Genomic DNA, 13,542 nt, shown 5'->3' on the forward strand with positions numbered 1-13,542 from the left:
TGACGATGTATTGGGGTATTGGCGCGGTTGACCGTTTAGGCAAATTATGTTACAAGATTTCGTCCGAATATTGCATATTATTTAATAACTTTATTTATTTACTAGCCGACCCGGCAAACGTTGTTTTGCTATATAAATTATTTTTAGAGTTAGACCGTATCTTGGACATTGCAACATTATTGTTTTTTCGAAAATAAAAGATTTTTTCTGAAACAAACGAAGCCTTAGTTACTCCTTATTACATCAGCTACCTGCCAATAAAGGTCCCGTCAAAATCGGTCAGCCATTTCGGAGATTAGCCGGTACAAACAAACAAACAGACAGACATACAAAAATTGTAAAATATGTTATTTTGGTGTATGTACCGTATATATTCATATACATGTTGTAAAAATTGGTTATTTAAAGAGTATAATACAATTTTTAGAGCATAATACAAACAGACACTCCAATTTTATTTATATGTATAGATGAGAGGAAGTGACGAGACAAGCAAATCGCACCTGGCAGGGGGGGGATTGCATAATAATGGATACATTAATTTACATTCCGCTTTAATACATCGTGATATATATAGCTAACCGGACCGGCTAACTCCTGCGGCTAACGGCATAGCATATATATATATCAGTGATACCGGCCTTAGTATTTATTTCATTGCAATCGGCTTAGAAATTCTACGCGAACAAAGTCAGACGTCTGTTAGTTGTACACGTAATTAGAACAGACAAAACAGTTGATCATTGACTGACATTACAGAAAATAGAACAACATTAGCACATAATCGTAAAGATTAATTCTCAAGGATAACTAAATAGACTATAATAAGTCACTATCAATTAGTCTATCAAACTACACATTGTCTTTACAAGTTGACGTCTGTAACGTTCTTAACAATGAGATCGATTTGTTTCATTAAGTTTTTGTTTTTATCTGTGTTATACGGTGCAGTGAGTCAAATTGTCAAAGTACGCCAAGGAGTTATTTCTGGTAAAACAGAAATATCAGCCAAAGGACGGCATTATATGAGTTTCGAGGGGATACCCTATTCGACTCCGCCAATTGGGAAGAACAGGTTCATGGTAAGTGATATACGAAATCAGATTATTTTTTATACTTTGTTCTTTTGTAAATTTTTCTTCATCGGAAATAGATCAATGACAAATTACCTGTACTTTTTTATTTTTACCAGTGGGAGGCTCCTTTACACCGGATGCCGTGAAGCAGTAATGTGCATTACTGTGCTTCGGTCTGAAGGTCGCCGATGCTAGTGAAATTACTGGCCAACAACAACTTATGCCACAAGGTGACGAGCGCAACTATAGTTGCGCTCTCAATTTTTGGGTTTTTCAATAATCCTGAGCGGCACTGCATTGTAATGGGCAGGGCGTATCAATCATCATCAGCTGAACGTCCTGCTGGTCTCGTCGCTTATTTTCATTTAAAAAAATCTTGTTTTCTAATCATTCCTGTTCAATAAGACTTCCTCGGTGTGATGATGAGGTTAGTACCACATCACCTTAAGCGCAGTAGCCATACGCTGGTGATAAATAAAACAGGCTTCTATAAATGCGTACACAAAACTTCTTATTTATAATACTATTGACCGATGAAGGAAGAATTCCCGTATGTGAAGCTGATCCTGGAAGTAAATTCTAGTTTTGCTTACAATAATAATGGAAGGTCAGCAGATAAGCCAACGTATAAAAATTCAGCTCAATCGGTTGACGATATGAGCAAATTCTGTTACAAGATTTCGTCTGAACAAACACGAATATTGCATGTTATGTATATTTTTTTATGAGAAGAAGCGACGAGACGAGCAAAACCTTCTCATGGTAGTAAGTGATACTGTTGCAGCTGCAATACCGTACCTGGCAGGGGCCCCGGAATGCGGGGAAGTGAATAAAACCTGTCCTAATTAACCTTATAGAATGAATCAATATCTTGAGAAGCCACGAGTTAAACGTGTTTTATATCATCGCACTTTATACCATCTTTATTGTTGAAGCTAGCATATTAATGTTTTCAAATCATCTGCTGTCAAATGGTTTGAGAGTTATTTACGAGGGCGATCGCAGTTTGTCAAGATAATCGATATCATAATAAATACGCTTCAGTCACGATTAAAACATTATCTCGGGGTGTACCACAGGGATCGATCTTGGGACCATAATTGTTTTCTTTATATTGTGCGGACGTTACTAAATCCGTTAAACCCTAACTCTTTCACGTTGATGCTGACGATATTCAGATTTATTTATCTTTTAGTCCAAATGCTACGAAAAAAAAAAGTACTACGAAGCTGTGGAATGAAGTTAATTGTGCGGTGTTTCCGGGACGATACGACATGGGTACCTTCAAAAAAAGCGCGTGCACCTTCCTCAAAGGCCGGCAACGCTACTGTGATTCCTCTGGTGTTGCAAGAGAATGTGGGCGGCGATGATCACTTAACACCACGTGACCCGTACGCTCGTTTGTCCTCCTTTTTCAAAAAAAAATGATACTCAATAAGGCATTGCGAATAATAATAAATAAATAAATGAGGATTTACGACTTATAACAAACTGGGCTAACATGGTTCTTAATCCATCTAAAACTAAATACGCGGTTATGAGAACTGAAAAGCAGATTGCTGATGTAAGAGTTCTGGACTCCAAAATAATATGTGTTCATGGAGATAATATCGAGCCTGTGGATGAGGCGCGTAGCGTCGGACTGCAAATCGACTTATATGCTTTGAGATTAAGAATCTTATGACGTGCGAGACTTAATGACCTTCCTATTAGATGGCAGCAATGTATAGATAATAATGATAATTATTTTGATTTAATAAATATGTTAAATGAAAAAAAAAATGAATTTAAATTTTTCAGTACAAATCAGAAATATCATACTTTAACCCGTAAATGTGAGATCGAATCAGGAATGAGAAGATCCGTAGGAGAACCAAAGTGACCGACGTAGTCAAACCGATTGCGAAACTGAAGTGGGCAGGGTACATACGAGTAGTTCGAGGGACGGATGGCCGTTGGGGCAGTAAAGTCCTAAATGTACCACGTACCGGAAGACGCAGTGTTGGTAGGCCGGCCCCCCACAAGATGGACCGACGATCTGGTCAAGATCGCCGGAATACGTTGGATGAGGGCAGCGCAGGACCGATCGTCGTGGAAATCTTTGGGGGAGGCGTTTGTCCAGTAGTGGACGTCTTCCGTCTGATGATGAACCCGTAAATGTTGTGATGTAGGAGTCAATAACGTCAAGCACAAGAAGTGGGTACAAAGATGATTTGTTATTCGTCTTAGCTCGAGTGTCATATATTATATCAAAGAGAATCTTTTGAAGTAGGCATTATTTTGCGGAAATCCATAATTATCCAAATGTTTTGAGACTTCTTGAGTGTTTATCCCGCCAATATTTGTCTTCAAACGATTCGACACGTGTTTTACACGTTTCTACACGGGCATCCTACTCGCCAAACTCTGGCACTAAATTGAATGTTTTTTTTAGAAGGAGAGGAAAATACATTTACGTATTGTAGACCCCGAAATGGGGCCCATCTGTTGGACCCCCTACTGACTTAAAACCTCCTCTATGCTCAGCCTTGATGGCTTTTACAGGGACTTTTTACTTTTGCATAGGACGTGGGCCGTGGAGGCCGCAAAGACTACGCAACAACCGTCGCGGGGCGTCTCTTAAGGAGACTCGAACCTCGGACCGGCTGTGTGCGTGTAGGAAAATTAAATTGAATGAGCCGGAAGCCGCTCTTTTATATCCATCGGATGAGTTGACGGGCTGTGATTTGTTTGATGTTGTGACGTATTACTCCCGGAAGAGATACGTAGCAATGGTGAAGAGACCAAATTTGTTTGTTCATTCAACAATGTGAACATGTTATTTTGTGTTTTATTATTTCTAATTATTCTAACACATTTAAGTGGAATCCTTTTTCACGTGTATATATTATAAGTGTAAACCGTCCTAAGTCTGGTGCTGTCATGTGACGTTAAAATCTGTCAGATACAGAGCCTAAAAGTTATTTGGGTTCTTAAATAGTTTATTAATTGCTTTAATGTTTATCTATTGTAAATCTTGCCCACAATATAATTTTATACCGACAATATCAATATTGAAATCGATTAAACAGATTGAATATAACTTAAAATGCTCACAACCTTCAATATAGTTTTACAATAACTGTATTCCCAATCCATTAAGCCCGCATAATATGATTTGATTCGCTCTCATAATATGAGGGATCATAATGTTTAACTTGTCATTTGAATAAGCAAACGTTAGATAGTAATGAAACCAGATTCTATTGTTAGGATTTTTAGTTTTCATACTTACATTCAGTAATGGTTTCAAATCTTGCTGGGGATTTCGAAAGAGGAAAGAAAGAATTCTCCTCCTCGCGTCGGTTTCCTCAATGCTGAGGGTCGTGATCATCTCGAAAGAGTACTTTGTTGCGTATTATTTGCCGCCATCTGCCCCTATCGGATGCACAGTGTAAAGCGTCGTGGACAGTGGTTTCAAGGGCAGTGCGAATCTGATCGGTCCATCGCATGGGGCTCCTTCCTCCTGGTCTTCTTCCCTCCACCTTCCCTGTTACCATCAGTCTCTCCAGGTTGTCTTCATCCCTTCTGGCGATGTGGCCGAAGTATTCTAGGACCCTACGCAAGCAGATGGTAGAGAGCCTAGTCACAATGCCCAGCCGTTTCAGGATCGACACATTAGTTCGGTGTGCTGTCCAAGGTATGCCCAACATCCTTCTCCAGCACTCCAGCAAGAAAGAATTAAGTATATTTTTTAAGAGAAATAGTTTTGATTTTTTTTCATACATTTCTGTGCCTCTTTAAGATCAGAGTGTATAGGAGTTTACTAACTACTGACAACAGACTAAAACTTAAATAGTTTTATGATTCTTATTTAATATTGATATCTTATCCCTTTTTTCTTTGATTCACTTTTCTTGGGATGGGTATAAAATGATAAACTCGCGTCAGGACACGTGGCCTGATCGAAAATTCGTAAGACAGTTGTTGAAATTGGACAGTGGATTAAATTAGATTTTTCTAAGAGATAAACTTTTTAATGTAAAATAATTACAATTGTTCTGAAGTGTTACATTTTTTATGCAATATAAATTGTATATTAATGACTTTGTGATACAATGACGAAATTTAGTATTTTCTTTGATTCCTGGCCTCTTCCTTTTTTGTGTGTAGTTATGGGTTTTAATTTAGAGATTATTGGATCCCAGGTGTTAGATAATTTTAGACCATCTTCTCTATTGAAATTTGTTTTTTTTTTATTTCGATGGCTTCACGTACCAGTTTTGGGAGAAATCTATTCTCTTTTACCAAAACTTTGGGTTGGTCGAACCGGATGTAGTGGTTAGGACGGTCTGTTATGTGTTCACATACAGCTGACTAACAGCCGTTCCCAGTATACTATCTACATATAGAGATAAATTACTACCTTTTACTGTCAGTAATTATCTGTCAATAATCTGTAGCTATCCCAATATATCCAATAAGTCATTCTTATCGCCGTATATTGGGACGCGTGAATTGCAATTTCCATACAAACTTCTATCGACATATAGCTTATAAGTTCTCCCATTGACAGACAGCGTGAACAGATAAGGTGAGTTACCGTCGATAAGTTTATTGGGACAGAAAGGCAACGAGAGTTACGATTTTTATCTCAAGTATGAGATAGACTGAATATTGGGAACGTTAGAGTGACGTCTGTGTTTGATATCCGCAATGTGTTCTTTAAGTCGGCTTGAGATATTTCGTTTGTTTTGCCCAGTGTAAGACTGGCCCCAGACGCAGTCCAGTTTATAGACACCTGCATCTTGCAGTGGGATATTTACTTATATTATATACTTTACTAGTCTCAAGAATTGGTGGACCTTCTTGTGTGGCTTGAAAATGGTATTAACTGAAGCTCGTTTTAGGATCCTGCTAATTCTGTTTCTACGCTAATACAGTGATTGGGCCTAGGTTGTTGGTGGCTTCAAAAAAACTTATACAAAGGGTACAAAATGCTTACACAAGATTTTGTTATGATATTCTTTACCGTACACACGTAACACCCTTTTTGAACACCAACAACATAATGAAGATGGAATTACGTAGGCAATTTCAGTTTGCCTCGTTACTTTTTAGCGTGGTTAAGTACAGAATACCATTTTACCTATATAAAAGGCTTAGGTGTTTATAGGACTCAAATGAGAGTTATCAGGCGCGTCACGGCAAGATTCTCCTTGAAGTGCCTCTACACGGTACCGCAGCATTTAGGGGTAGCTTTAAATACAGCGCCTCCAAATGCTGGATTGATTTACCGCCACCTATTAAAGATCAAAAAGCTTGTTCTCCTTTAAAAACAAACTGAAATCTTTTCTGTTAGACAAACATAAGTGTTCAGAGGCATAAAATGAAAAATAAACAGCATGAATAAATAAAATAAAAAATCAAAATATGTCGTATTTAATAAAATTAAAATAAAAATATTTTTAAACTCGCTTTCCAATTCAATCTTTTAGTTTCTTTTCTTTTTCTACTATTTTTTGGATGGTCACTTTTAAGACCTGTAACAAAAGGAACCGTGTTGTCTACAGCTACTATCAACAGGTCGACTTGATAGGTACCTACTGAAAATCAGCGTTGGAAATCATTTCCAAAAATACTGAGTGGGTGTCCTTTCATGACGCCGTATTTTTTATTTGTTAATTTTACTATGTAGGTATATATGTTTTGTGTTGTCATGAATAAATGTATACTTTACTTTACTTTACTTTACTTTACTTTACTTTACTTTACTTTACTTTACTTTACTTTACTTTACTTTACTTTACTTTACTTTACTTTACTTTACTTTACTTTACTTTACTTTACTTTACTTTAATTTTACTTTTCTAGGAGGTGAATGATCTGCAGCCATGGGTTGGTGTCTGGAACGCGACAAGAACTTCATCATCGTGTATGCAATATGAACCGTTTTCTAACGCAGTGATAGGTGAGTTGGTAAATGTTTGAGATTGAGTTCATACGGGTCAGCACAAACAGCGGCCGCTATGATTTCCATCTAATCGGCAATCTATCCATAAGAGCCATAGATACTGCAAACTCAATTAAATTTATCCAATTGTTGTGAGTTTTATTGAGTGTAAGTTTAGCTAGGATTTATCTTTAATCAATTCGAACCGTGTTTCACCTTTTCACGAGGCATCTTAAGTAATAATAATCTAAAAATAGCTCATCAATATTTTTATCGTTGTATTGCAATATACGTGCACAACAACATGGATTTATAAAAGGTCGCTCCACTAACACTCACCTAGCTCTTTTTCACTAACGATATATTGCAGAGTATGGATGGTGGCTCGCAGGTAGACGTAATCTACACGGACTTTGAGAAAGCCTTCGACTGAGTAGACCACACCATCCTGCTACGCAAGTTACAGGAGCTTGGTATTTGCGGGTGATTTCTTGAGATGGACAGAATCTTACCTGCGCAATCACTGCCAGGCAGTAGTAGTAGATGGGCAACGTTCAGACTACACAGACAACGCTTCCGGCATACCACAAGGCTCATTGCTCTCACCTTTATTATATACCACATACTTGTATGATGTAGGAAAATGCTTTCAATACGCAAAATTCCTCATGCACGCAGACGACCCAAAAATCTATTTACGTATTAATAATCCAACTGACTGTCTTAAGCTCCAAACTAACCTAAATAATTTGAGCAATTACTATAAGGCTAATAAAATAAAAATTAATGTAAGCAAATGCAAGTTTATTACTTTCGCGAGAGATAAGCACCATCAAATTTAATTATAATATATATATAACACGATCATTCAGCAAACCAACCTAATCTATGACCTAGGAGTTTTAATGGACACTAAAATAAATGAACACCTATCAGAAATAGTCACCAGGTCATATAAAAATTTGGGATACATTCTGCGCGTCAGTAAACCTTTCTCAGACATAAAATGTATTAAAGTACTAAATTTTGCTTACGTAAAAAGTATTCTCGAATACTGCAGCAATATTATGGAACCCACGATTGTGAGTGTTATGTACACATGTCCAAGATGTAGAAAACAAACAAGCAAAATTTTTAAAACATCTCAACTATCGTGCACGACACAATTACGTGAACTACCCCGAATCTTGCAGGTATCATAATATGATATCACTTGAGGCGCAAGGTTCTGGATCTCTCTTTCCTTCATAACATAGTTCATGGTAGGACATGGTAGGTATCGACAGTATAGAGCTAAATGAGCTATGTGTTCTTACAGTTACGAGTGCCGACAGTTCGCACTAGACACACATCTCTATTCCAAGTCCCGCTGAGTCACAGCAATTATTATGAATATAATTTATTTGATATATATTTAATAAATTCGGTAATCTGTCGCACTCTATACAAAAATAATAAACAATTGAACAGTACTGAACTTTTTAATAACAATAAAGAATGATTTATAAGGAGTGTTAATAAAAATCTAAAGGAAGGTTTAAATTAAAAGTAATTCACAAACACACACACACGCACTAACTCCAAACCACATACGTGCGTATGTGATTTGGAGATACCACGTATTATTATAAATATTGTAAATCTATTATTAGAAGTAAGTTCTACAATAGTATTATTATAACCTTACTTAAGTTCTGTGGATTTTATGTAGAAATCTTCGGGAGATGTTGACTCGCCGAATTCTGTTACAAGATTGAATTCCGCAAAGTAACGCCAAATTCAATCAATTTTCTTTTCAGGACAGGAAGACTGCCTCTACCTCAACGTCTACTCTCCAGACCTGAGAGAGACAGCATCTCTTCCGGTTCTGTTTTTCATTCACGGTGGAGCCTTTATGTATGGTACCGGTAGCATTTATGGACCTCAAAGATTAATGGATTGGGATATGGTGGTCGTTACAGTCAACTACAGACTGGGACCTTTAGGTATTGTGTTTTGGTCGAAGTGCACTTTTTTTAAATGTAATTGTATTAGCGTATGCGTAGGAAAACATATTATGATATTAAATAATGAAAATAAGTTATAGCAAAACAATAGACAGACATACCTGAGGTTCGAGGAAAAGATGATCTGCAGCTGGGGGCCCCCGGTAATCCTCTAGGAACTCCTGGTGCTATAGTTTGCTTTGTGTCCTCCCGGCTGGTGTTATGAAGGCCGTTGACCACTGATGAATTATTAATGCTTGCGACTGTGGTTGTTGCTCGGTGACAATTGGTTAGTAACCGGCACGAGAGTCTTTAAATTAGCCAATCAGGTACCAATGCGTCTGTGATCTCTAGGTATCTCTCTATTCTACAGGACCTATCTGCACTATAGTTTGCCATAACAAAAATTTCAAAAAGATAATAGACATTTGCGGCGCAATCAGTAATGAATATTCAATATGAACCTTCACAAAAAGGCTGTGATTATTTTGATTATTAACCATGTGTTGGCTGGGATTATAAATTTATATATGAGATAAGATTAGCTGTGCCTGCGACTTTATTTGTGTGGACATAGATCTTTCTCGGCCTTACAAATAATATTGGCATAAAGTTATACCTGACAATAAACCAAGAATATGCAAAATGTTTACAAATAGACATTTTGCTTATGATTGCTTCGGACGTATAATGATTCCTGCGTTTATTTGCAAGGCTGCTTGACATTCGGAAAACTTCAAAATTATCATTGTATTGACAGTGTTGTCAGCGATACTATCAACATTTTTCATTTTCTTGGATTATAATCAGGTATAACTTTATATCAAGTTTATTTGTAAAGCCGTCTGAGTTTATGGCAGCCTAGAATATTTAAATATAAATATTTTTATTCAAGGATTAAAAAGATAGGCTGCTTGTGGTGCCAGGCCGACCTGTTATAGTTATTATTATTATTATTATTTGAAGAGGGTGGCTATTTCCTGGTCCTAAAAGGTTCCTAGTAACACCGCGTCCAGAATTGGACTATTGTGTTCGCCACTCATACTAAAGCTCATCGTCAAGCCCTACCGCCTTTACGAACCGCAGTAGTTCCTTGACGCGAGTGTTGCAAACACTATCTGGTGGTACGAAGTAGTTGCCAAAGATTGTGTTACGCTTATGCATTAGTGGGCCGCAGTCAAACCTGACCTGTTATAGTTAATAAATCATTGAATTTGTTGGATGCAATTACTGATAGTGACTATAATCACGACGATCATGTTCACGAAGCATCCTTACACCACCGACGAGGAAAAAAAGAAGGACTCAGCGCCGTGATATTAACAAGTGAATGACCTTTATGCTAGTGTGTGTGTGGTTACGGGGGATACCAGTTACACAATTTTGTCTCCCTTAAGTAATCAATATCCGGACGACCGAGCCTTGCTCGGATTTTTAAGAATGTACAAAACTTGAACAAAAAAAAACTAATAGGACTTCTGGATTCGAACCGGGGTCGTCTGCTTTCCGGATCACCCAATTTCCCATCTGAGCTACGTCTTGTGTATATTGGCGAAATTTACCTTTGTATTCTAATGTTTTTGTACCTGTCTCTCATTAAAACACGGATAAAACTACTTTTTTTAAATTGGAACCTATCTAGATCGATTTATCGCCCTCGAAATCCCCTGTACACAAAATTTTATGAAAATCGTTGGAGCCGTTTCGGAGATTCAGATTATATATATATACAAGAATTGCTCGTTTAAAGATATAAGATATATGGCTACAAATACTTTTATAGTATTGTTTTTACATATTTTCACAACGCACGACGGCATTTTTAAAATATTTTATTGCGGCGCAAACTGATCTGTCACAGACGATGGCAAATCTCATAATGGCGGCCGATCGGCTTGTATTAGTGTAAGTGCGTGCGTGGGGCTATGTATTTACACGTTTACCGGCTTGTTTTGGTGCTTCGCTGTTATGTAAGGTGACACGGAGACCTTCTTTTTTTACACGTCCATGCCTTACACAAGCAATGAGTTCAAGCTCTAAAGGTTGATGTAGCCAATATACGATACAGTTAATTCTTTATTACTTTTCATGAAATAATTTATATTATTTAAACATGCCTCATTAATTGGATGCAGCACCTTTCAAACTACTTTGTAATGTATATTACAGCCATTGTAAAATACTCTATTTGATTGAAAAGAGTGGCCGTTGAATTTTTAAGACCATATGGTAAATTCAGTAAAAGCGCTTAGTTTAAGCCTAATTCAATAAAGTTTCTGTGACTTTGACTTTAAAATCACTTATTCAACGTCAAAAAGTATCACCCGAAAAAGTATGCCTCAGACCTGAGAAGAATGGGCGCAACAAACTAAGCCGGCTTCTTTTTTTTATCATAAAAATATCTTTGGAATGTTATACCGTACAGTTTATTATTTAATAGCCTGAGGGCGGTCGCTCTGTTCCCAATCTGTGGTGTCAATAAGAATGTTATTTATGTTATAGTAACCTTTACCACACAAACGTTTTATAACAATTTTTGTCGAATTTTGTAATACAATTGTTTTGAACATTTTCTAGGATCATATTGTAAAAGACTTACTAACTCGACTAAGCCGAGTAGTAGGCATAATAAGTTTGATTGTTCCTAGTGTTAACATTGTGATTATAGCAGTTCCTAGCAAATTCGCTAATGTTCTTATGTACATACATAACATTATCAAGAATATAGTTAAAATGTCTATTTCTTTCTAAAAAAAATGTTTTAATTTTTTTTATTGAGCAGGTAACTCATTAATTTGGTGACAATCCACTGAGACCGTTATCAATACCAACGTATCCTAACAATCTAATAACGCTTTTTTTTAAACTTTATCAGAACTCTATTTTTCATTTACTGTGATATCATACAAATTATTTATTCTTTCTTAAAGGTTTCTTAAGTACAGGAGACAGGGTTGTCCCAGGAAATGCCGGGCTAAAAGATCAATACCACGCCATGCTGTGGGTGAAAGACAACATCAAAATGTTTGGTGGTAACCCTGATAATATTATTTTATACGGAAACTCAGCAGGCGCATCCAGCGTGCACTATCATTTTGTGTCGCCTAGACATATGAAGGGTATGATTTCTTTACAATAATTGGAAAACAATAACAAATATATAATATATATATAAATAAACAGAGGGCAGGTTTCATCCTTCGGTTTTTTTTTATTACAATAAGGGACGAGACGAGCAGATCGTTCAGCTGATGGTAATTGATACGCCATGCCCATTACAATGCAGTGCCGCTCAGGATTCTTGACAAAGCCCAAAAACTCTGAGTGGCACACTACAACTGCGCTCGTCACCTTGAGACATAAGATGTTAGTCTCATTTTCCTAGTAATTTCACTAGCTACGGCGCCCTTCAGACTCCCACTGGTAAAAACACCGGTTATACTGCGAAAACTACTGTACAGATCGAAATAATACTAATACAATAAAATTCAGAGTGTTTTAGAGAAGGTTTTAGTATATGATATGTTGTTGATTACTTATCCGGTACCTTTTTTATTTTGCCTTAGGGTGTTTCACAATGTCCAAGTAAAGTTACGAATAGACTTCTTGCCTCTTTTCTATCTATATTTCTATATGCTTGATATATTATGGTTTGCTTATGTTATGACTACGGCCGTTCCCGATATACTATCTACAGATAGAGATAAATTACCACCTTCTATTGTCAGTAATTAGCTGTCAATAATCTGAAGCTGTCCCAATATACCCGATAAGTCATTCTTATCGCCTTATATTGGGACGCGTGAAATGCAATTTCCATACAAACTTCTATCGCTGTTAAGCTATACGTCGTCCATTGACAGACAGCGTGTACGGATTAGGTGAGTTACCGTCGATAAGTTTATTGGGACAGAAAAGTCAACGATAGTTACGATTTTTATCTCAAGTAAGAGACAGACTGAATATTGGAAACGGCCGTTATGGACAATAAAATTATGAAAAGCTCTTGACAATTGATTAGTTGACACTCACAAATTTCGTTTTTTGATATTTTCTTTTCGTCATACGGAATTGTGATTGTGAAACACAATCTGTTTTATCTGGAACTTTTATGTAGCCAGTAAAATATTTATCTAGCATTTGAAAATCTGGTACTTTCCTTGGAAAGTGTGAAACAGCCCCTTAGAAATACCTATACATTCGCAATGCAAATAATGCAATCAGTGATATCTCATTACGTAATATGACAATTCATGCATATGCTCTGCATGTGTCTCTGCATTTATTATGAATATATTAAAAGTAAAATTAAAATTAAATTAGCTGGAAAAGGTTAAGACCAAGGTTAAAAACGTCAAAATAAATTTATTTGGTACTCGTATTGTGGTTGATCTTTTGCGGCATAAATCGCTCGTAATACATACTACTAAATTTTACCAGTGGGAGGCTCCTTTGCACAGGATGCCGGCTATATTATGGGCATATTACAACGGCGCCTATTCCTGCCGTGAAGCAGTAATTTAAACATTAGTATGTTTCGATATGAAGG

The 13,542-nt window shown here is 36.8% G+C and overlaps 1 protein-coding gene across 1 annotated transcript in view; it reads left to right on the forward strand.

Moving 5' to 3' along the window:
- Window positions 1-590: 590 nt before the first annotated feature.
- Window positions 591-13,542, forward strand: part of LOC126979620 (venom carboxylesterase-6-like) — a 35,875-nt gene continuing 22,923 nt past the window's right edge. Inside the window, exons 1-4 of the mRNA XM_050829052.1 lie at window positions 591-1,082; window positions 6,930-7,026; window positions 8,808-8,993; window positions 11,924-12,112. Coding sequence (XP_050685009.1) covers window positions 897-1,082; window positions 6,930-7,026; window positions 8,808-8,993; window positions 11,924-12,112 — 658 coding nt within the window. The 5' untranslated portion in view covers window positions 591-896. The remainder of the gene's footprint in view (window positions 1,083-6,929; window positions 7,027-8,807; window positions 8,994-11,923; window positions 12,113-13,542) is intronic.

The sequence above is a fragment of the Leptidea sinapis genome, chromosome 3 (assembly GCF_905404315.1).
Source record: "Leptidea sinapis chromosome 3, ilLepSina1.1, whole genome shotgun sequence".
Lineage (NCBI taxonomy): Eukaryota > Metazoa > Arthropoda > Insecta > Lepidoptera > Pieridae > Leptidea > Leptidea sinapis.